This window comes from Heloderma suspectum, chromosome 3 (genome assembly GCF_057233095.1).
Source record: "Heloderma suspectum isolate Gila_16-S chromosome 3, 16-S_ref, whole genome shotgun sequence".
NCBI lineage: Eukaryota > Metazoa > Chordata > Lepidosauria > Squamata > Helodermatidae > Heloderma > Heloderma suspectum.
In genome coordinates, this window is record NC_139460.1 from 14,840,365 (window position 1) to 14,862,361 (window position 21,997).

At 46.6% G+C, this 21,997-nt stretch overlaps 1 protein-coding gene across 1 annotated transcript in view; it reads right to left on the reverse strand.

Moving 5' to 3' along the window:
* Positions 1-21,997, reverse strand: part of DLG2 (discs large MAGUK scaffold protein 2) — a 1,591,953-nt gene that overhangs the window by 1,341,259 nt on the left and 228,697 nt on the right. The window contains exon 5 of the mRNA XM_084842537.1: positions 12,408-12,506. Within this exon, the coding sequence (XP_084698663.1) occupies positions 12,408-12,506 (99 nt within the window). The remainder of the gene's footprint in view (positions 1-12,407; positions 12,507-21,997) is intronic.

Here is a 21,997-nt window from a genome sequence, read left to right on the forward strand (position 1 = left end):
CAGCAGCTGACATTCATAAACAATGGAAGTGCAAAAGAAAGAAAGGAAAGCATTTTTAGTCTTTTCAGCTACAACTTCACCCAGCTCACTGTAAAAATGTACAGCCCATCAGAAGACATCAAAACACAGCCAAAGAGCTATGAATATAGCAGTAACATGCCAAAACTGCCATCTCACTGGGACTTATTTCAATTAAAAGTATTTATTAAAGGGTAATAGGAAAGAAACCATCACTGCCATTTAACTAAACACAAGCAGTGGTTTGGAATAGCCAGAATAAATAATTAGGGCTATCAAACAATTAAAGAAATCTTAGTCAATAAAATGTAAACCATGAGCCAATTAATTCAATAAATCTGTATCAATTTGCATACGGTTACAATAGCTCTGCTTCAATTTGCATATGATTACAATAGTTCTGCAGGAGAAAAATCATTACTTTTAGATGAGGCACGTATATATCACAACAGTCTAAACAGTCTAAGACAGCAATCCTATGGCCACTAGAGAGAGTTACTACAGCCCCTTGATGATTTTAGTTGCCCTTTTCTGCACTTTTTCCAACTCTGCAATGTCCTTTTTTAGATGCAGTGACCAGAACTGTACACAGTATTCCAAGTGTGGTTGCCCCATAGATTTGCATTAGGGCAAATTGACAGTTTTAGTTTCAATTCCTTTCCTAATTATGCCCAACATGGAATTTGCCTTTTCACACCCACCACGCCCTGTGCTGACTTTTTAATCAAGCTGTCCACCACAACCCCAAGATCTCCTTTTTGGTTGGTCACCCATCAGGTTCTACTTGAAGTTGGGATTTTGTGCCCCAGCATGCATCACTTTACACTTGCTTACACTAAACCGCATTTGCCATTTTGATGCCCGTTCTCCCAGCTTAGAGAGATCCTTTGGAGCACCAAACTAATGATGCACACACATCTTTTGATGCCCATTCTCCCACTGCTTGCCCCTTTTGTGACTGTTCAGTCCGAGCACTCATAAAAAGTTTGCAAGCTCTCACAAAATTCCGGCTTCTGCTGTCTCTCCCTTCCTCTACCCTGAGGACGTACTTTTGGGGACAGGGGAAGGTGCCGACAAAACTATGCAAATAGCATCATTTGGGGCACAATCCTACTGATATATGAGTATCCAGTGCAGAGTGGGAGGCTCAGAGGAGGTGATCCTCACCTCTGCCATGCTTCCCGCTCTGCATTTCAGCTAGATGGGCTTTTTCACCTATCTAGCTAGGGCGCCTTGGAGGGGGAGGAAAGGAGGCTAGAAAGGACTTGGGACACCATGTAAGCCAGCCTCTCCAGTCCCCTCCCTGCTCTGCCCCTTTACCTCCTCTTTGAGGTCACTGCGAGGGGGTGAGGGAGGGGCAGGAAGCACAGATTCCTGGGTCCAAGGCCAGAGCACTGTCTCCGACCTCAGATCCAGGAATCCGAAGTGTCCTATGGCCCCGCAGACACTGCCTACGGACCGCAGGATGGCTCACCCCCACACTGAGGATTCTGAGTCTTAGTCCTAGTCCCAATACTGGCAGGAAAATACACTCTGATGGGCCTGTGGAGACCCACTGCCACGGGTGCTTAGAGCAGGGGAGCAAGGAGGAAGAGGCATTGGAGGTTCAAGGCAAGCAGAGCCCTGTGAGGAGGGCCTTGCTCACCGCAAAGCTACTCACAAGGATTAAAATAAGGATGCCCCTATTTGAAACCTTCCAATATTCCTGCACCAGGGTTGGAAAATGTGTTGGCCCTCTGCATGTTGTTGGACTGCTGGTCCCATGAGCCCTAACCAGCATAGCCAATAGTGAAGGATGATGGGAGCTGTAGTTCAACAGCATCTGGAGGTCCACCCCTTCCCTACCCCTGTCCTACGCCAGCACTCCAGAGTGTAACGTGAATTTATTTATTTATTTATTTATTTTCATTTCTATACCGCCCAATAGCCGAAGCTCTCTGGGCGGTTCACAAAAACTAAAACCAAACAACACACAATAAAACAATTTAAAATATATAGAACATTAAAACCACAATATAACAATACAACCACAATAAAACCTAGCAGCAGTACAGGAGTTTAAAATACAGATTTAAAACAGCAAAGATAAAAATTTAGAAAGCTAAAATGCCTGGGAAAATAAAAAGGTCTTCACCTGGCGCCGAAAGGAGTACAATGTAGGCGCCAGGCGAACCTCACTAGGGAGCTCATTCCAGAGCCGGGGTGCCACAACAGAAAAAGCCCTCCTCCTAGTAGCCACCCGCCTTACTTCCTTCGGCAGGGGCTCACGGAGAAGGGCCGCTGATGATGATCTTAAGGTCCGGGCAGGCACATATGGGAGGAGGCGATCCTTCAGGTAACCTGGCCCCAAGCCGTTAAGGGCTTTGAATGTTAACACTAGCACTTTGAATCGGGCCCGGAAATGGACTGGCAGCCAGTGCAGCTGGAAAAGTACTGGCGTAATATGAGCTCGCAGGCCAGTCCCTGTTAACAATCTTGCTGCCCTATTTTGGACCAGCTGAAGTTTCTGGACCGTTTTCAAAGGCAGCCCCACGTATAACGCATTGCAGTAATCCAGACGAGAAGTTATCAGAGCATGGATAACTGTAGCTAGGCTATCTCTGTCCAGATAAGGGCGTAGTTGGTATACCAGCCTAAGCTGATAAAAAGTGCTCCGTGCCACTGAGTTCACCTGTGCCTCAAGTGACAGTTCTGGATCCAAGAGCACCCCCAAACTACGAACCTGATCCTTTAGGGGGAGTGCAACCCCCTCCAGAACAGGTTGAATATCACCTAGCCGGGCAGACGAACCACCCACTAACAGTACTTCCGTCTTGTCTGGATTGAGTTTCAGTTTATTAGCCCTCATCCAGTCCATTACTGTGCCCAGGCACTGGTTCAGAACAGCCACTGCCTCACCTGGGTTTGATGAGAAAGAGAGGTAGAGCTGGGTGTCATCCGCATATTGATGGCACCTCAGCCCACACCTCCGGATAACCTCCCCCAGCGGTTTCATGTAGATGTTAAACAGCACGGGGGATAGAATAGAGCCCTGTGGAACCCCATGGCACAATTGCCATGGCACAGAGCAATAATCCCCCAGCACCACCTTCTGGAATCGGCCATCCAAGTAGGAGCGGAACCACTGTAGTGCAGTGCCTCCAACTCCCAACCCAGACAACCTATCCAGAAGGGTACCATGGTCGATGGTATCGAAAGCCGCCGAGAGGTCCAGGAGAATCAACAGGGTCGCACTCCCCCTGTCCCTCTCCCGGCAGAGGTCATCCCACAGGGCGACCAAGGCAGTTTCCGTTCCAAAACCAGGCCTGAAGCCCGATTGAAATGGATCTAGATAATCCGTTTCATTCAAGAGTGCCTGGAGCTGTCCTACAACCACCCGCTCAAGCACCTTGCCCAGGAAGGGGAAGTTGGCCACTGGCCTATAATTGTTAACATCCTCTGGGTCCAGGTTAGGCTTTTTCAGGAGTGGTCTAATTACTGCCTCTTTTAAAGCAGCAGGCACCACTCCCTCTCAAGGAGGAATTTACAACCTCCTGGACCCAGCCGGACAACCCCTCCTTGTTTGATTTAATAAGCCATGAAGGGCAAGGGTCAAGCACACAAGTGGTCGATCGGACTTGGCCAAGCACCTTGTCCGCATCCTCAGGCCTCAGTAACTGAAACTCATCCAATAAAACTGGACCAGACGGTGCTCTGAACGCCTCTACCAATGGAACTGCATTAATGGTTGTGTCCAATTCATGACGAATCTGAGCGACTTTATCCTCAAAGTGCCGCGCAAACTCGTCACAGCGTGCTACCGAGGGTTCCACCGTCTCTCTCCCTGGCCCAGAATGTAACAGGCCGCGAACCACTCGGAAAAGCTCCGCCGGACGACACTGAGAAGATGCAATGCTGGTGGAAAAGAACTGCCTCTTTGCCACCCTCACCGCCACAGAGTAGGCTCGATAGTGGGCTCTTACCTGTGTTCGGTCAGACTCAGCACAAGTTTTCCTCCACCTGCGTTCTAGCCGTCTCCCCTCTTGCTTCATTGCCCTCAGCACAGGTGTATACCAAGGAGCTGGCCGGGCTCTGCTCAGAGGGAGAGGGCGCTTGGGCGCGATCGTGTCAACCGCCCAAGTCATCTCTGCATTCCACAGAGTGACCTGGGCTTCGACAGGAGCACCAACCATACCAGCAGGAAAATCCCCCAGAGCCCTCTGGAATCCATCGGAATCCATTAATCTCCGGGGGCGGACCATTTTAATAGGTCCCCCACCCTTGCAGAGGGGAAAGGCCGCCAGAAGTCTAAACCTCAGCAGAAAGTGATCTGACCATGACAAAGGGACAGATGTTAATTCCTCTACTTTCAGATCACCATCCTCCTGCCCAGTCGAGAAAACCAGATCAAGCGTGTGTCCTTTTATATGCGTTGGGCCGATGACGTGTTGGGACAGCCCCATGGTTGTCATGGCGGCCATGAAGTCCTGAGCCGCCCCGGATACAGCGGCCTCGGCATGGAAGTTGAGATCCCCCAGGACCATCATCCTGGGGGTCCTCAACACCAAGTCCGAGACCACCTCCGTCAGCTCAGGCAGGGAGTCTGATGGGCAGCGAGGTGGGCGGTACACCAACAGAATCCCTAATCTGTCCCGGGTACCCAACACAAGGTACAGACACTCAAGATCTGCACTCGAATGAGCAGGAAGCCTGGAGAGGGAGATTGAATTCCTATAGACCACGGCAACCCCCCCTCCCCGACCCTCAAGTCGGTGTTGGTGCTGCACTGAGTACCCAGGAGGGCACAGCTGGGAGAGAGTGACCCCTCCCAGTTCCCCCACCCAGGTCTCTAATACATGCCAGGTCAGCCCCCTCATCCACAATCAAATCATGGATGAGGGAGATTTTATTTTGGGCCGACCTGGCATTCAGCAGCAATTGATGGTTTACAAATACTGTTTAAAAATACTGTTGTTTCATAGAGCTGAGACAACAGGCAGTACAGCTCAAGAATTTTTCAGAGGACACAGGAATTAGGAGTAAGCATGGAGCCCTCCATGGCAACTAATTTTTCAAGAAAATGTTTTGAACTGAGCATGTGTCAGGAGCTGCTGGGGCTTAAACTGGGAGCCTTTGGGTTTGTGTGGCTGTCCAGTGCGATGAAGCACTGAATCTTGCAGCCTCTGCCTAGGCTGCTTAGTATCCTAAGGCCCTGCACTGACTTCACCCACCCAGGCTAGCTATTGGATCTTCCTGGACAGGAAGGAGTACAAAAGAACTTTCTGGTGCAGCTGAGCCTTGCCTGAGCATCAAAGTTGCTTTGTGTGTCCTTCAGCCCTGACTTCTGGCTTGCTCCTCAATGCTGTTTCCTGGTTTGTCCTTTGTTCCTGACTTGCTCTTGGGCCCTGACCACTGGCTTGTTCCTTGGTTCCTGGTTCCCGCCTCCTGGCTCAGCTCAGATTGCTGCCCATAGCCCAGGAACTGGCTCACTCCAGCACGAGCCAAGAAACAAGGAACTCCTTAACTCCTTTCATCAGGGAAGATGAATCTCTGACTCTCCAGATGTTGAAGGACATCACCAAAGGCACCAGAGAAGGGGGTTCATTCAGGGGAATGGAAATTTGCCTGAATCTTCTACTGCTATTTTCTGCAAATAGTAGGTGGGGGGAGGTTTCAAGGGGCAAATGGTGCAGAGGAAGAGGGCCTCCCCACAATGGATGCTTTTTTTATGAAGAAAAATATGCTGGTTGCAAAATGCCCATTCCACCCAACTAACCAGCCATCCATACATCGTAAGGCCTACCCAGGCCTTTCCTACCCGGACACTTTCAGGATACAGGTTTCATACTGATGGTAACAATCATCTGCTGTCAAAATTATGTGAATTACACACATGCTTCTAACTTCCTTACTCTATATATAATATACATAAAATTGCAGTTTAGGGGATTTTCTGCTTGCAGAATAACCCAATTTGATTGGGTGCTTCTTTTACAGATCCCTCATTATCAATCACAGCTCCTGCCTTATGTTTTATGTAACTGTTATGACCCATAATGATACAGCTGTTTTTCTTTCATTACCTGCAAGCCCTCTTAGTCCAAAGGAAACCAGAGGCGGCTGAATTATGTATGCCACATGAGTTTATATAGCAGAAGGAGAAGATTAAGCTGCAAAGCAATAAAAACTACAAGGTGCTTATAAGGCAGCAGTTCTTTCCAAAGTGGCTCTCAGCTCTGGAGCGACACTGTGCTCTCCAGATTTCATTTTAATGTCCACCCACTTTCTCAATAGAAGGAATGTGACAGCATTATTCAAAAAGTTACACATTTTAAAAAGCGAATCAACCCTATAAAGCAATACGCTGGTTTTCTAATAGTGCATCATAACATCTGGACGATACTGCCTATATGTGTGTGTGTGCGTGTGCGTGTGTGTGTGTATATATATATATATATGCGCACACACACTTGTACATACTGACAAATATGTATTGTCACATACTCTTGGTACTCTCTTGGTAAGTACTCTTATTCTTACTCTCGTGGTAAATGAGACAAAGGAAGAGGGTTTGGAAAATCCAACTTGGTTTCTGCCCTTCTTTGAAAGGATCAGAGCCAAGGAAGTTGCATCCCTTCCATCTGCTTCTGCAGCCATAGTGCTGTCCCCCACACACCCAAGTGTTGATAGCTGCCAACAAACATCTAGTGCTATTATGTGTATTTTTATGCTGAATTATTTTATCTTGTTCATGGTTTTAATATATGAAATGGATGTGAGTAGCTTGAACTGTTTTTATTGCAATTTGAGCTCTTATTTAATCATGTTTTATATATTTTATTAAGTTTTTCAAAGCTGTTTTGAATTTATTTTATGAAGAAAAGCAGGGATTTGTTTCCCCCTAAATAAATCTCTGGGATGAACTAGGCTTTATCTCAGCCAACATGTGCACCCAAACCCACCTTTGTCATATTATGGAGATGCGGGGGCACTTATAAAGAGGGCTGATTGGCAGGAGAGAGAAGTGCTGAACCCCTCTCATAACCACCAGTTCAGCCATTCAGTGCCCCCGCCCGCTCCATTTTCCCCTATGGCAGATTAACGTCCAGTTCCCAATCCATATCTGTCACGAATGGCTCATCCTTCCCCCATTGCAATCAACACCACAAGGAGACAACGTTTTGGGCTAATACTACTTTATTTTGCTAGAAACTAGCCTCTTTACAAATGCAGATTCCAGGAAACGCTCAGACTGCTTCAGGCCCCTGAACAACTAATCTACAATCTCTAATTAGAGGAGACGAACCAGAGGTTAGTGAAGTTGCTGACAGTTTGGGCATAAACCTCACGGCCAGAATGGCTCCGCAATGATACGCCTCTCTTAAGATGGCTCCCTCCTATGTTGATTTCCAAGAGTGGCTATCCTGGCTGAGCATCTGAGCCCTTCCCCTGACATTTCCCACTTTGCTTTGCAATGTGCCCTTGCGTCTCTCAAGTCACGCCCCTGTTCTTCCTCCTCCTCGGAAACTTGAGTTCTCACAGTGGAGGAAGGGGGCATGGACTCAGCCTGGGCCATCTGTTTGTCAAGGCCTTCGGAGGAGGAATCTCTCCCAGCATCTTGGCCCACTAAAGAAGGCCCCTCCCCTGGCTCCTGATCTAGCTGCTCCAACTTTGATTCAGAATTGGAGCTGTCAGACATCTCAGCCCGCTGGGACTCATCCCTAACACTATTGGATCAAAATAAGCAATTACAGTACAGCTGGAGGAAGAGCATTTTTAGGGAAGAACTGGAAACCAGAAGAAGAGTTTAGAATCACTTTCCTATATGATTTTTCTCATTTAAGTGCTACACACATACACACATTTCTAAACAGTCTGGGGCCAGGAAATCTTATGGACCACTTCCCCACAGAAGAAGCTACCAGCTCGCTTAGATCATCTTTGGAATCCCTGCTCTGTATTTCCCCGTTGTCTTCTGTGTGGTGGGTGGCAACGAGAGCCAGGCTTTCTTCATAGTGGTGCCTAGTTGATGCTGTTTGACTCCTTCCCAAGAGAGGTTCCCATGGCTCATTCAAATGGCAAGTCAAGACCTGGCTTTCTGTAGGGCACAGCAGACAACTTGTTGTTGTCTTTACATCCCGATTCAGCTCTGTAGTTCTATTGCTTTTGCGCAAGGAGAGATTAAACTCTGTCTCTCCCTTCCTGATGCATCTCCACTTCCAAACGCCCCCTCCCAAAGCTGCTCTTTTCCTTAGAAAATTGGGGTTTCCATTGAACATGCTCGTGTATAACGTGTAGTTTGGTCCTTAGGGCTGATCCACACATTGTCAGGAGTTGCAGGGGTCTGTGGACAGCTGTCCCATATGGTAATTCACTGAACTGCAGGTGGCAGCTTCTCAGTGAAGTACTTTCAGTCCTTGAATTGGCTCCGCCCATCCAGGCTGCCCATTGCGCCTCCTGTGCAGGAAGGAAGGCTTATAAGTGGGATTCCTGTTCCAAGTGAGCCTTGCTTGAGCAGCAAGGGTTTCCTGAGCTCATGTGTGTTCCTGTGTCCTTAGTTGTTCTTTGGTCCTGATTTCTGGCTTGCTTCTCTATCTGTCCTTTGGTTCTGACTTACTCTTGGGTCCCGACTAGGGATGTATAGATTGTGTAAAATCCATTCCATCTGTGTTTCAGATTGTCAAACACCTTTTGTTTTGGCATCTGGAATCGGATGTTTTTGTTTCCAAATTTGCGCAAGTGCACAATTGTGCAAATGTGCATTTGTGTATTTTCACGCATGTGGAAATGTGCACATTCCCTTAAAATGCGCATTTTCTTGCTTTAGCCTATGGAGAAAATGCACATTTTGGCCGTTTAAAAATGTTTGTGCATTTTTCTACGATGAAATTTGTGCAAAAGGTAGAAAACCAGTCCGCATGTCCACAAAATCCACCTGACAGGGGAAAACCTGGTCCACTGCAGAATCCACAGGTCAGATTCATGAAAATCCAAACTCATTGGGTTCCATTGTGGATTTCTCCAATGCCCCTAGTCCTGACTGCTGGTTTTGTCTCACAGCTAATGGTTCACGGCAACTGGCTCACTTCAAACTCCTCCCACAGTCCAACTTTGACAGACTTCCAGAAAAAGGATGTGGTACAACACTCCTGGGACTGTACCACTTTGACATGGAAGCAGGGTACTGCACATCTGAACAGACATCCAACTATGCAAATACCTCATGCGCTCCTAACAAGCATGTCAGGGATACTATTAGTATCCCTGATACTACTCCCTGATCCCTGATACTACAACCTTTCTCCTTTATATGCTAGCTTTCTATGGGCTGCGAGTTTTTGACATGGGGTCATCCAACTGTACACTCTTCCCTCTGCATGCTGAAGGTGTTACAAACTGCATGCTTTTTCTGGACATGTATATTGGCTCCTAGGCAAGAAGTAATCATTCACATTTTCCATATTACCACTATTATTTTTAAAAGAAAAGGCATTGTGTAACATTTAGGAGATCAAACAAACATTCCAATCCCATCAGCTTCTATTTTCTTTTCCTTTTATTTCCAACTTGAGGATATTAAAAGGGAGAACCCACAACATTTTCTTTTATTTTGAGGGAAGCCAAAGAGGGGAATAAAATTACCGGAGAGCTAAAAACCCTCTATAGCAAGTTTTTAAAATCCACACACACACTTGAGAGAATTGTCACAGCCAAGTTGTAAACCTGTAAAAATACTGCATGAGTTATAATAATGGAAAGCTTGACATTCTTCACTTTGTCCTGGCAAGCTGATGGAGCTATTATTTATTACAAAAAGGAACTATAACAAAGAAAATTAATGATGTTAACCCATTTCTCCATTCAGCATCACTGCTGAGGCGCACAGAGCTATAACTATCATTACTTTGTCAATACAAAACTCATCTTGCCTCCCATTTGGGCAAGATGAGCATTCAGTTATCTTTTCTAGTTACTTGGAAACTAGCTCATAATTTGCTCGGGGAAGCAAACAGAGCCCTCGGGTGCAATCCTATGGGGATAGTCAGCCACCTCCCAACTTGGAGGCAGCCAACTGTCCAATGCAGTGCAGGTGAAGCGCGGAGAGGAGGGCTCCAAGCTTGGTTCCCAGAAACGCTCTCCGCCCCCTCTCCCGCTGCCTCGTCGGCAGCATGGTTCTTCCCTGTCTCTGCACTTGGAACTGCAGCACAGAGCAGGCAAAAGGGGGACATTCCCATGGCGGGGAGGGGAGGAGACTGCGGAAGCGTCATTACGACCTCCCCCGCACTCCGATGTCACCAGCTAGACAGCCAAGATCGGCGGTCTGGCCGCAAATGCAGGGTGGCCAGACAGCAGAAGAGAGGATCCCCTCCATGTTCCACCCGCCCTACACTGGGCAGTCAGCCACCTCCGAGTTCAGAGAGGGTCCTCTTCTCTGCGCTCTGGCCGCCCTGTGTTTGCAGCTAGACAGCCGATTTCGGCTATCTAGCCAGGGCATGCGGAGCAGGGAGGGGAGGCTGGATGGCGCATAGGAAGCATTGTAATGATGCTTCTGCAGTCTCCTCCCTGCCCCCAGGAACACCCCCTTTTTGCCTGCTCCATGCTGCTCTTCTGAGCACAGAACTGGGGATGAACCACGCTGCCTACAAGGTGGTGGGAGATGGGGAGGGGAGTGAGGTTTCTGGGAACCGAGCTCGGAGACCTGCCTCTGAGCTCAGTTCCCAGAAACCAAAAAATCCTATGGCTGTCTAGATACCATCTAATGGCCATAGGATTGCACCCCTAAACTCAAAAAGCAACTGCAAAATGATACTGCCCCATAAATTCATTTTTGCCTAGGAATACCATCATTTAGAGAGCAATCCAGAGATGGCTTCTTTTTTGTGGGGTAAGGTTGGCATCCCATCCCACCAGAGATGATGACATGTCTGTGTGTGATTTCGCAGCACAGCATGGCTGCCCGCACAATCGCGCTGGCTACTAACTGCTACCATGCTGCCGTTTTTTTAAAAAAAATCATCTGCAGGGTCCAGCAGCCTGTCTGACCAAATCACGCATGAACATCAATCGCACATGTGCAGAAGATCCCCCCCGCCCCCAGCCATGGTGAATTCAGAAAGCCTTTTCAGAAAGCCATTGGAAATCTGAAGCCAATGAGGAACCCGGACCCACCTTCATCCATTGAAATATTCCCCGTGGGCATCCTAGAAGGTGCAGGGCCCTTTGAAAAGTTATAAAAATAAAATTCTTTATTTTCTTACACACACAGTATATTAACTTATGATTATGTTAGACTTTAGTTTCTTATAAGAGGAGGAGGAAGGACAAACCTTTGCAATCTTACAGCAAGCAGCAGCAGCCCAATCAACATCCAGTCCTACTCAGGTATGTTGGTAATAATATTACCTCAGCCACAGAAGTGTGTGTGTGTGTGTATGACATGCTTTGGTGGGAGATGCTGATTTTTTAAAAATTAACTGGTGGGATCTGTGCTTGCACGGAAAGAATGGATGCTCTGTTTTTAAATCTCACTAGAGTCTCTGTGATTGCAGGAAGCTAAAAAATCTTGCCTCTACCTCCAGTGCCCCCTTGACTCCACTTCTTGGGTCTCACCCTCCACCCCACTGGAGCAATGCTATGACAGCATCTGAAGCTATCATGCAACTGAAGCTATTGTTCCATGTTATGTTCCCATCTGGTGACCCATATCATCCACATCAAATGATAGGCCACACCTACAGAATTCCTTTGGCTTTTCCTCACAGGGTTTCCCTTCTAGAACTGTCTGTCATCAGAACATAAGAACTGCCCTGCTGGATCACACTGAAGGTCTATCTAGTCCCACGTTCTGTTCCCCACAGTAGCCAACCAGATGTCTCTGGGAAACTCACAACCATCTCTCCCATTTGCCTCCCAGAAAACATTCATTATTAGCACACCACCTCTGAATGTGGATGTTCTCTTTAGCCATTGTGGCTAATAACATTAGATACACCTATCGATCCTCCATGAACTTGACTAAGCCCCTTTGACAGCCATTGGAGCCCATGGCCATCACTGTATTTTGTGTGGCAACAAATTCCACACATTAGTTACATGCTGCGTAAACAGTCCTGAATTTACTGGCAATCAGTTTCATTGGGTGACCCCGGGAGAGAGAGAGAACAGTTATTTCTATCCATTTTCTCTTGATACCATGCTTAATTTTATACACCTCTTTCATATCACCCCTTAGTCATGTTTCTTCTGTGAGCACCCAGGTGCTCTACTTCACCCTCTCTGGTTTGTTAGCAGAGAGACACATGCAGACATATCCTGACAAAGACATTCAGCAGATGCAGAAACTCTGAAATGGTCCCTTTCCCGCCAAGTTGCATCATCAAGCATATTAAGAATATGGCCACCATTCTTACCTTTGCAGTTTTATCTATGGTATGGTGATCAGAAGATTGGTTCTCCTTATCCTGATTTTTGCATGTTACCCATCTGTCTGGCCCATTCCAAGCTGCCGTCTAGAGATGAGGAGGGGAAATGTTTGGATAAAGCAAACAGTATTCACCAAAATGCTAACGGCACTAACAGAAGTATTTCTTTACTTATTTATCCCTAAAAATGATATCCCACCCTTCAATGGACAGGAGCCATTTCCAGGGTGATGATTAATTCAGGTTGCATCAGACGGCCAGGAGAATTTTTCATATGGACCAGTGCCGGGCGTCAGGACTGGGCTCAGGCTCCCTGGTTTGTTTTCTTAATCAGAGTCAGATTTGGAGGTGGAGTGAGAAGAATCAGAGAATCGTAGAATCTCAGGGTTGGAAGGGGCCTATAAGACCATCGAATCCAACCCCCTGCTCAGTGCAGGAAGCCTGATTCCCAGGCGGTCTCCCATCTAAGGACTAACCAGGGCTGACCCTGCTTAGCTTCCGAGATCAGACGAGATCAGGCACATCCAGAAGCCCAGCCAAGACAGGGAGTGGGGGAGGAAATTCCCCAAGACTCTCTAGGAGCCAGCAAAGAACCTTCCCGGGGGCTTATTGAGCATGAGGGCCAGTCCCAGGCCAGATCTACACCTTGTATCATACCCATCATGGCAACGCTATATCCCTCTTGTGCATTTATAACTGGTAGGACACACAATGGCATTTGTTGTGGTATATTGGATAATGTGGAATAAAAAGCACTAAATAACACTACAAAAGCAGTATATTGAATGTATAATGCGCCCCAACACATATCGGTGCACTTCAATACCGCTATAAAGCAGTAGTGTAGATCTAGCCGCAGAGACCATCTTCCCCGCTCCCCATGGGAACCCAGCCTCGCTCAGAAGGGGAGGCAGCACTGAAAGTGACAGGTGCCAGATCCCACCGCTGAGCTAAGCAAGCAGAGCTGAGAGGAGGTGGGAGGCGTCCTGCCAGATTGGCTGCCGATCAGAAGTTAGGTCAGGAGGAACCTCCCTGAAGGGGCCCAGAAAGAGGCTGTCCAGCACAGCAGGAAACCCGTTCCTCAGCTGAAATGCGACTGCTTTGCTTTAGTAGATATCTTTAAAAAAGCCCAATTTAGCTAATTAGACTTAGAGGACTGCTCTCAGCTTTGTAGATGCTACAAGTATGAAGAGGTGCTATTAACTGAATAAAAAATTTGTAGATTGCACAACAAGTCTCTGTTGCTTCGCTACTCAGTGGGAGGGGTTAGAATACCTGACACCAGGCATGCTGAGAGAGGAACAAGACATTAGGAGCCTGCCTCTTCATGGAGCCCTGTCAAGTTTCCCATTTTTCTGGTTGGTTGGTTGGTTGGTTGAAACAAGAGGGCCCCCCCCAAAAAAAAAACCTTGTCTGGCAGCCCCCAGTATCTGCTGCCACCCAAAAAAGTGGGGGGAGGAAAGTGTCGGGGTGGACACTGAGCCCATAGAATCCCAGAGTAGTTCTGATTCTGAGGAAGAGCAGCTGCTCCTGGGAGAGGAGCACGCTCATCCTTCCCAGGGCCAACAGCTGGCAGAGATTCCTCCCACCAGCATTCCTGGCATAGATAGCAGTCCCAGGAGTGAGAGAGCACGGGAAGAAGACTTGCTGGACGCGCGATGCCGACGCAGGGAGTGGCGCCAAATGGAGGGTGCGGAAAGGAGGCGTAGTGCCCGGTTGGCGCGCAAACAACAGTTGCGCCCAGAGGATCCAAGGGAAAAGGGGAGGGACTCTCCCTAGCCTGTAAGTTCAGGGTCTGCCAGTGATTCTCCTTCAAACGGGGACCAACTGTTCCCACTTAGGGCATAGGTACTCTGCTGCTCATAGCTAGTTGCTAACAGTAAAGTCGTTAAGTTGTAAAAGAGGAATAAAGCTTTGAAAAGAATCCCTTTGTCTGCGTCTGGACTTGGCTATTGGATTAGACTGAAAGAGGCTGCCAAGGAGCCCTTGACAGAAAGAAACACTCTAGGATCAGGCTGTACAACTTTTCCCATAGAAACCTCACTCCTAGAGTGTCCCTGGAGCATCCTAGGAAGCAGTGCTTGAAGGTTCCTGCAAGCTGTTTAGGACACCCTGGGGACACTCTAGGAACAAGGCTGCTAAGGGAGGAACCATACTGCCCATTCCTAGAGCATTTTGCCCTCTCTTTCAGGTGAACGGCTAGGGTTCAGCACCTTGATATTGTGACATGGAACAGAAGCTGTTGCTGCAAGACCAAGACCAGTTGCTGCTGTGGTGAGTATGAATGTGTGTGAGGTGTGTGTGTGTGTGTGTGTGTGAATGAATGTCTCTGTGTGTTGTGTGTGTGAATGTACGCACATGGCCCCTGTCTCTCCAGCAGACATCCAATGGGTACCTTGGGCCCAAAAAAGTTATGCACCCCTGATTTAAAACATTTATATCCCACCTTTCCACCAATATGTCCCGATACGTGTTTGGGGATTTTTCTTAAGGCCAACATGGCTACCATTGCTTTTTGTATGTTTTCAAACTATATTCCAAAAAACGTTCTAGTGGGTGGGTGCTATCGCATTCATGTCCTGCTGTGAGCTTCCCATGGACATCTAGTTGGCCACAGTGCAAACCAGAATGCTGGACTAGATAGGACTTTGGTCTTATCCAGCACGGCTCTTCTCAACTTCTTAACATTTAGCATTTTAGCTTTCTAGACTTTTAGCTTTGCTGTTTTAAATCTGTATTTTAAATCTCTGCATTGCTGCTTGGTTTTATTCTGGTTTTATTCTGTCTGTATTGTTATATTGTGGTTTTAATGCTTTTTATATTTTATATTGTTTTGCTGTGTGCTTTTTGGTTTTAATCTTTGTGAACCGCCCAGAGACCTTCGGCTATTGGGTGGTATAGAAATGAAATAAATAAAATAAATAAATTAATTAACCAATGGCATAAAGAAAAGTGGAACACAAGAAGACATGGGTTGCTTCCTCACCTTCCTCAATGCCACTGGGGAGAACTGGAGCTTGATGAGGAGTCTGGAGGACTTTGGAAACATAGTAAGAGACATATTGAGAACATGGGGTAGGAAGGGTTGCAATTCAGTGGTAGAGTTCATACTTTTCATGGAAAAGGTCCCAGGTTCAATCCTGAGCAACTCCAGGTAGAGCTGGAGAAGACCTGTTTAAAAACCCTGGAGAATCATTGCTAGCCAGTGTAGAAGATACTTAGCTCAATGGACCAACAGCCTGACTTGGTATACAGCAGTTCCCTATGTTCCTAAGGGTATCTTCATAGATTTGGCAGCATATGATAAGTTTTAACTGATCCTGGATTGTCTTATGGTTATGGTTGCTTGCTTGAGATTTGTTGTTTGAAGTTATTTTAGATATATGTTCTCTTGTGTATAATGTTTGTTCATTGTGTTTCTTGTGTAAATGGCTTTTAATCTCTGTATACTGTATTTTTAATGTTTTTAATCTCTGTGAACTGCCCAGAGAGCTTTGGCTATTGGTCGGTATAGAAATGTAAATAATAATAATAATAATAATAATAATAGGATGCCAGGACACAATAATAAGAAATGTCTCTCAAACAAATGTCAGAATAAATGTTTGCAGCACCAAACCCCAAAACTCAAGGAAGAACCACAGCAAGCTACTCTATACACAGCTGGTATTTACACAATAAGTCTTCTTTTTAGTCCTTTTATTTGATTATTAGATTTTGGTAGATTTCAGACTGGCATTTTCAACAAGCTGCAGTAATCTAAAAAGCTGTAAGGGCAAACCTGCACTGTGATCTACTCCAGTTCCATACTTTTTAGTGAAATTTATGTAGATTTCACAGGGCTGCTAAGCTAGAACATATGAATGCCACAAACACTTTTAAGGCTGCAATCCTAAACATACTTAAACAGGAGTAAGCCCCACTTAAAACAGTGGGGCCTACTTCTGAGTAAACATGTATAGCATTGCACAGTAAAAGTGTTGGGGAAGAGGGAATGGTACAACCATGGCTCCTCCCAGACCATTACTTGACCTTGTATTTTCACCTACCTTGCTCCCTGATTGCTGTAGGATGGGTAAAGAACCTGAGGAAAAAGCTGTGGTTACATTATCTCCAGTGGTATAGTGGTAATTTTTGAAGTGCAGGCACTCACCATGGAGAATCCCCCAAATCTGGCAGCTGTGTTGATCCATATCAACAAAACAGTTCAATTATTTTTCATCTCCACCAGGAGCAGGTCTTTCTTAAAGCTAACAGGTCATAATTGCCCATTCAAGACCAAGCCACCACCACCCAAATAATTTGCATTACAGTAGGGACCAATATATTGTTGCTGGGAAAATTTATCACACACACCCCAAGCTTTTTGTGAGGATTACAGCCAAGCTCACAGGGAACAGGAAAATCTGAGGCGGCGGGGAGATGATGTCAGCATAGGAATGGTGGCGGAGTTATCGTCATCGCTATGATTCTACACCTTGTTGAAGGGAAACTTCCCACTGGTGTAGAAATCAAATGTCGAACAGATGGAAAACTTTTTAATCTCAGTAGGCTGAAAGCAAAAAGTAAGGTAATTACAACCTCTGTCATAGAACTTCAATATGCTGATGATAACGTAATCTGTGCCCATTCAGAGGAAGATCTCCAAACTATCCTAAACATCTTTGCAGAAGCATATGAAAAGCTCGGCCTCTCGCTTAACATCAAAAAAACCAGTGTTTTACCAGCAAGCACAAACCAACCCCTCTATAGCGCCATCAATCCAGCTTAATGGTGTGATGCTGGAAGACGTTGATCACTTTTCTTATCTTGGCAGCCATCTCTCCACAAAAGCTGAGACATCGACGCTGAAATTCAGCATCGCCTGCGCTCTGCGAGTGTAGCATTCTCCCGAATGAAGCGTAGAGTGTTCGAGGATCGGGACATTCGCAGGGAGACTAAAATGCTTGTTTACAAAGCCATTGTACTACCAACCTTGCTGTATGCCTGTGAAACATGGACCATCTATAAACGCCACTTCCAACTTCTCGAAAGATTCCATCAACACTGCCTCCAAAAAATTCTGCAAATTACTTGGGAAGGCAGACAGACTAATGTCAGCGTACTGGAAGAAGCAAAGATCACCAGCATTGAAACAATGATTCTCCAACATCAACTTCACTGGACCGGCCATGTTGTTCGAATGCCTGATCATTGTCTCCCAAAGCAGCTACTCTATTCCCAACTTATGAATGGAAAACAGAATATTGGTGGACAGCAAAAGAGATTTAAAGATGTTCTCAAAGCTAATCTAAAAAAATGTAACATAAGCACTGAGAACTGGGAAGCTCTAACCCATGAGCGTTCCAACTGGAAGTCAGCCTATATTAAAGGCGCTATGGACTTTGAAGAAGCACGAGTACAGGGAGAAAGGGAGAAACGAGCTCAGCAGAAAGCACGTCAAGCAAACCCTCACCGTCGCCTTCCACCTGGAAACCTATGTCCTCACTGTGGGAGGCTGTGTGGATCCAGAAGTGGCCTTCACAGTCACCTGCAGACCCACTGTTAAGACTCTACTCTTGGAAGACAATCTTACTCGGTCACGAGTGATCGTCATGATGATGGTGGCGGAGTCTGGTTGGAGGCGCAAACTCAGTGGATTACCACCAGCTTGGCCCCCCAGACTGGAGTCTGTGGACTGCTGTGCTTGCCAACTCTATGCAGACCATTTACACCTGTAATGTTGCATAAATGGACCTCTTTACAGCCGCCATTTACACAAAATCGGCCTTTACAGAAAAGGCCGAGCTGCCATTTTGCGCAGAATGGTGGCTCAGCGGAGAAGTGGGATGCTACGCACCGCTCTCCGGGCGCCCGTGGACCACCGCATGCAGCGAGCAGTGCCGAGCAACCGGCAGGGTTCCAGCAAGCGTTATGCAGCTCAGACAGGGTTGAGTTCGCCCATCCCTACATTGGCATCCCCGCTAATAAAAAAGTGCTGGCACTGCATCCTTGCGAGCCCTGCCTCCGCTACATGACTGATTCTCTCCCACTCCCTTGGCACTTTCAAAGGTGTATGCAGACCCTCTTAGTTCTGATCTGAAAATAACATACTAAATGGACAAATAGTCTTGCCTGGTTTCGGCCGGGCACCTTCCTATGCTCCTATTTAAAGGCTGGGCAAAGTATCTGAACTAGGCCATAGGTTGTAGTTCTGTGAGGAAGTTGGAGACCTGTAACAAAGCATCCTCATCATGCAAAACAAACTGCGGCCCTTTTCAGGCATTCAATATCAGATGCGTTAAGGGGCTTTCATGAACTAGTGCAGCAATTCCTCACTGCAAGGCCCGCACCCCGCTGGCTGCTCCAATGTATCTTAACTGCAGCTTTCCACCTTCTCCATCTCTCCCTTTCATCGCTCTGTCTTTTTGCAGTAGCTGCTTGCTCTCAGCAGGGGCTCTCTAGCTGTACTATTTTTTTATTATTATTTATTTATTTATTTGAAGTATCTGTAATACTTAAAAGTGCTTTAAAGTATTTTTAACAAGGCTTTGCCTTATTCTTTGCTTTAGTGGTGGGCGGGCGAGAAAGAGAGCAACGTCGACTGGTGCTAGGAATTATTTTAGGGCTGAGTAGAGCAGAGCACTCGCTCTGTGAGGAGGAAAAGGTCCATCCCCTTCCAAGGAGCAAGAGAACCTGTTGGAATTTGCCCGCTTCATGACTTGGTGACTGACTGACAGAGGCCTTGCTTGGACGACACGGAGAAGAGGGCTGAAAAAACCTTCAGCCAAGTCTAGTGCACACTGTCATTGTTTAACCTGAGGGTCAGGGAGAGGAGAAGTCCCTCAGGGCTTGGTGGAGGCACCCAACAGTTCTTGGCATTGGTGACTGGAGCCAAAGGGGCTCCTGCTTGAAAAATTGTGAAGATTATTAAACTAGTGGGAAACTAGACACCATGTGATCAGGAACTGAAGGGGGCCTACACATCTACGGATGTATATGTGCAGAGCTCCTTCAATGGGGATGGGCAGGGCTGGCGTGAGGGGTCAGCACCATTGGGAACCTGCCGGGGCCCACTCACCAGCAAGGGGCCCACTGTTACCAAGCCCCAGAGCCCCCTGGCCCAGCTTTTCCTTGCTGTTGCTGCCTGTTCAGTTGTGCTCTCTAAGCAAGTGAGCAGTGAAACAAGCAGGAGAAGGTACCTCTGCTTGCTTTCTCCTCTCCTTCTGGGCATTGGTGCAGATGGAGCCCAAAGACAGAGGGAAAATAAATGGGCAGCAGTGAAAAGGGGGTGGGCCAAATCAAGTGTGGGGTCATCTGACAGCATCCTGCCCATGGGCACCCCCAAAACCTGGAGCCAGCACTGCGGGTGGGCCTTGTGGCTTGTCCCACAAGCAGAGGGTGTCGTCAAGTAAGGGCATGTAAGTGGGCCTTCTCAGTAGTGGCACCCACCCTTATGATGCTCTCCAGTGTGTGTGGTCTCAGAGGCGGGAACAGTGGCAAACTTTAGACGCCTCTTGAACACACACCTGTTTACTCAGGCTTTCCCTAACATGTAATTGCACTGATCTGTGTTACTGTTTCCGTAATGTTTTAAGAGAGCAATCCTATGGCTTCTAGACAGTCAGGTGGGGGTGTGGGGAGGACACATAGGGTCGTTTGGATTCCTGGATCTGAGGTCAGAGTCAGTGCTCCGACCTCAGACCCAGGAGTTCATGCTCCCCACCCCCTCCCCTGTAGCTGGCGTAGGGAGAACACCATCGCCTGCCTCTCCGAGGTCGCAAAAGCGATCTCGAGGGGAAGGTACAGGTGGCGTTCCCATGGGCAGAGAGGGGAGGAGACTGGGGAGGCCTACTTATGAGGCCTCTAGCCTCCCCAGCCTCCTTCTTCCGTTCTGCAGAGCCCCAGCTAGACGGGCGAAAAAGCCCATCTGGCCAAACTGCAGAGCGGAAGGAGCGCATAGGCAAAGCTCACCTCCGTCGTGCTTCCTGCTCTGCAGTGAATGGCCTAAGCCCCCAAGTTCGGAGCTTTGCAGCCATCCCCATAGCATTGCGCCATAATGTATTTATTCTTTTGTGTGTGTTTTAATTGGCTGTTATATTGTATTTTATGTTTTTCTTATGTAAACTGCTTAGAGATGTTATGATATCAAGCAGTATGTAAGTAGTTTATATACATAAATAAAACCAGGGATCCCCTCCTGTGGAGAGAGGAGCGATACACCCATCCATCCACACACAAGCAGGCCACCTTCAGGCTGACACTGATGATGCATCAGCCAGGGGTGCAGCCACTGCATATGTCAGCAGCTGGTGTGGGGCTGGGCCCTTTATTCAGAAGAGTCCCTTCATGTCTTCATACTGAATGCCTGAACAGCGTAGTACTCCTAGGTTTCTGTGGCCGTTGATCTGGGTTTCCTCCCCTCCCCCGCACTAAAACCCTCCCCCCCTCCATTTTATTTATTTATTATTTATTTTATTTCAGATAATTTCTATGGTGCTATTCTTTTAAAAAATAATAATAATAATAATAATAATAATGAATCCCAAACTGGTTTTCAAGCTGCAATGAATTTGCCCCTTTACACTACATCAGTCAGAGTATCTATTACAGTACGCCCCCCCAAAAAAAAATGTCATGAAGAGTGGCCATCTGACAAATCTTATTTTATTTTATTTTAAGATCAGTAGGCAGGCATCAATTAAAAATGTGCATGTATTTAACAGATTAACTTTTTTTTTACAGGTTTCTTTCAAACACTTTGATCTTTAAAAACATACTATAAAATATATCTCTTTGGTGCACCAGCAAATACAAGCTGGCATCAACAGGAACCTGACAATGAATCTATCATCCTCATAATCAAAGGCTCCTAGGACTGCACAGTGCTGGGAGATTTTGACTTTTATTAAATTAACTGCTTTGAAAATAAATGTTATACCAATCATTAAACCGTTTAAAGAGCTACAGGGGAAAGAGCAAAATGCATAACTACATATGCCTATGTCAATAATTTCATAGTATATTAATGAAATTAATTAATTTAGCAGATGTACAGCGACCACAGAGCCTCCTGAGATGAACAGGGGGGAACAGTAGAATATGCAGATACTAGAAAAGAGTGAGTCACGCGCCAGTGTGTAAGGTTACAGACTGGAAATTTTCATCTGTGAGAAAAATATGCTTGGCTTTAGGATTGCTCACTGTCCATGTAACAAATAAACAGTTTTTACGCTGACAATAAGCAAATGTGGCTGTGTGGGTCCCAGAGAAAGAAAATTATGGAAGAGGAAAGATGACTGAGCCGGCCCATGTACATATCCCCATGGGGGCAAAATAGGAATGGATGAGAAATTCATTTCAGTTCTTTTTTTAATTAAGATTTACCCAGCTCGCAACTTCGGGACTGAACACAGACTCGGACGCAACCTGCAGTCAAAGTCCATATATTTCTGAGCTTACAATGTGACTTGTGGACCACAAAAATAATGCTTTCGACAGCATGCGTACTTTTGAAAAATGTGCACAAATATGCTTTAATCAGTGAGAGAAGAATGCATACATTTCAAAGATGCGCACAATTCATGCGTACATTTATG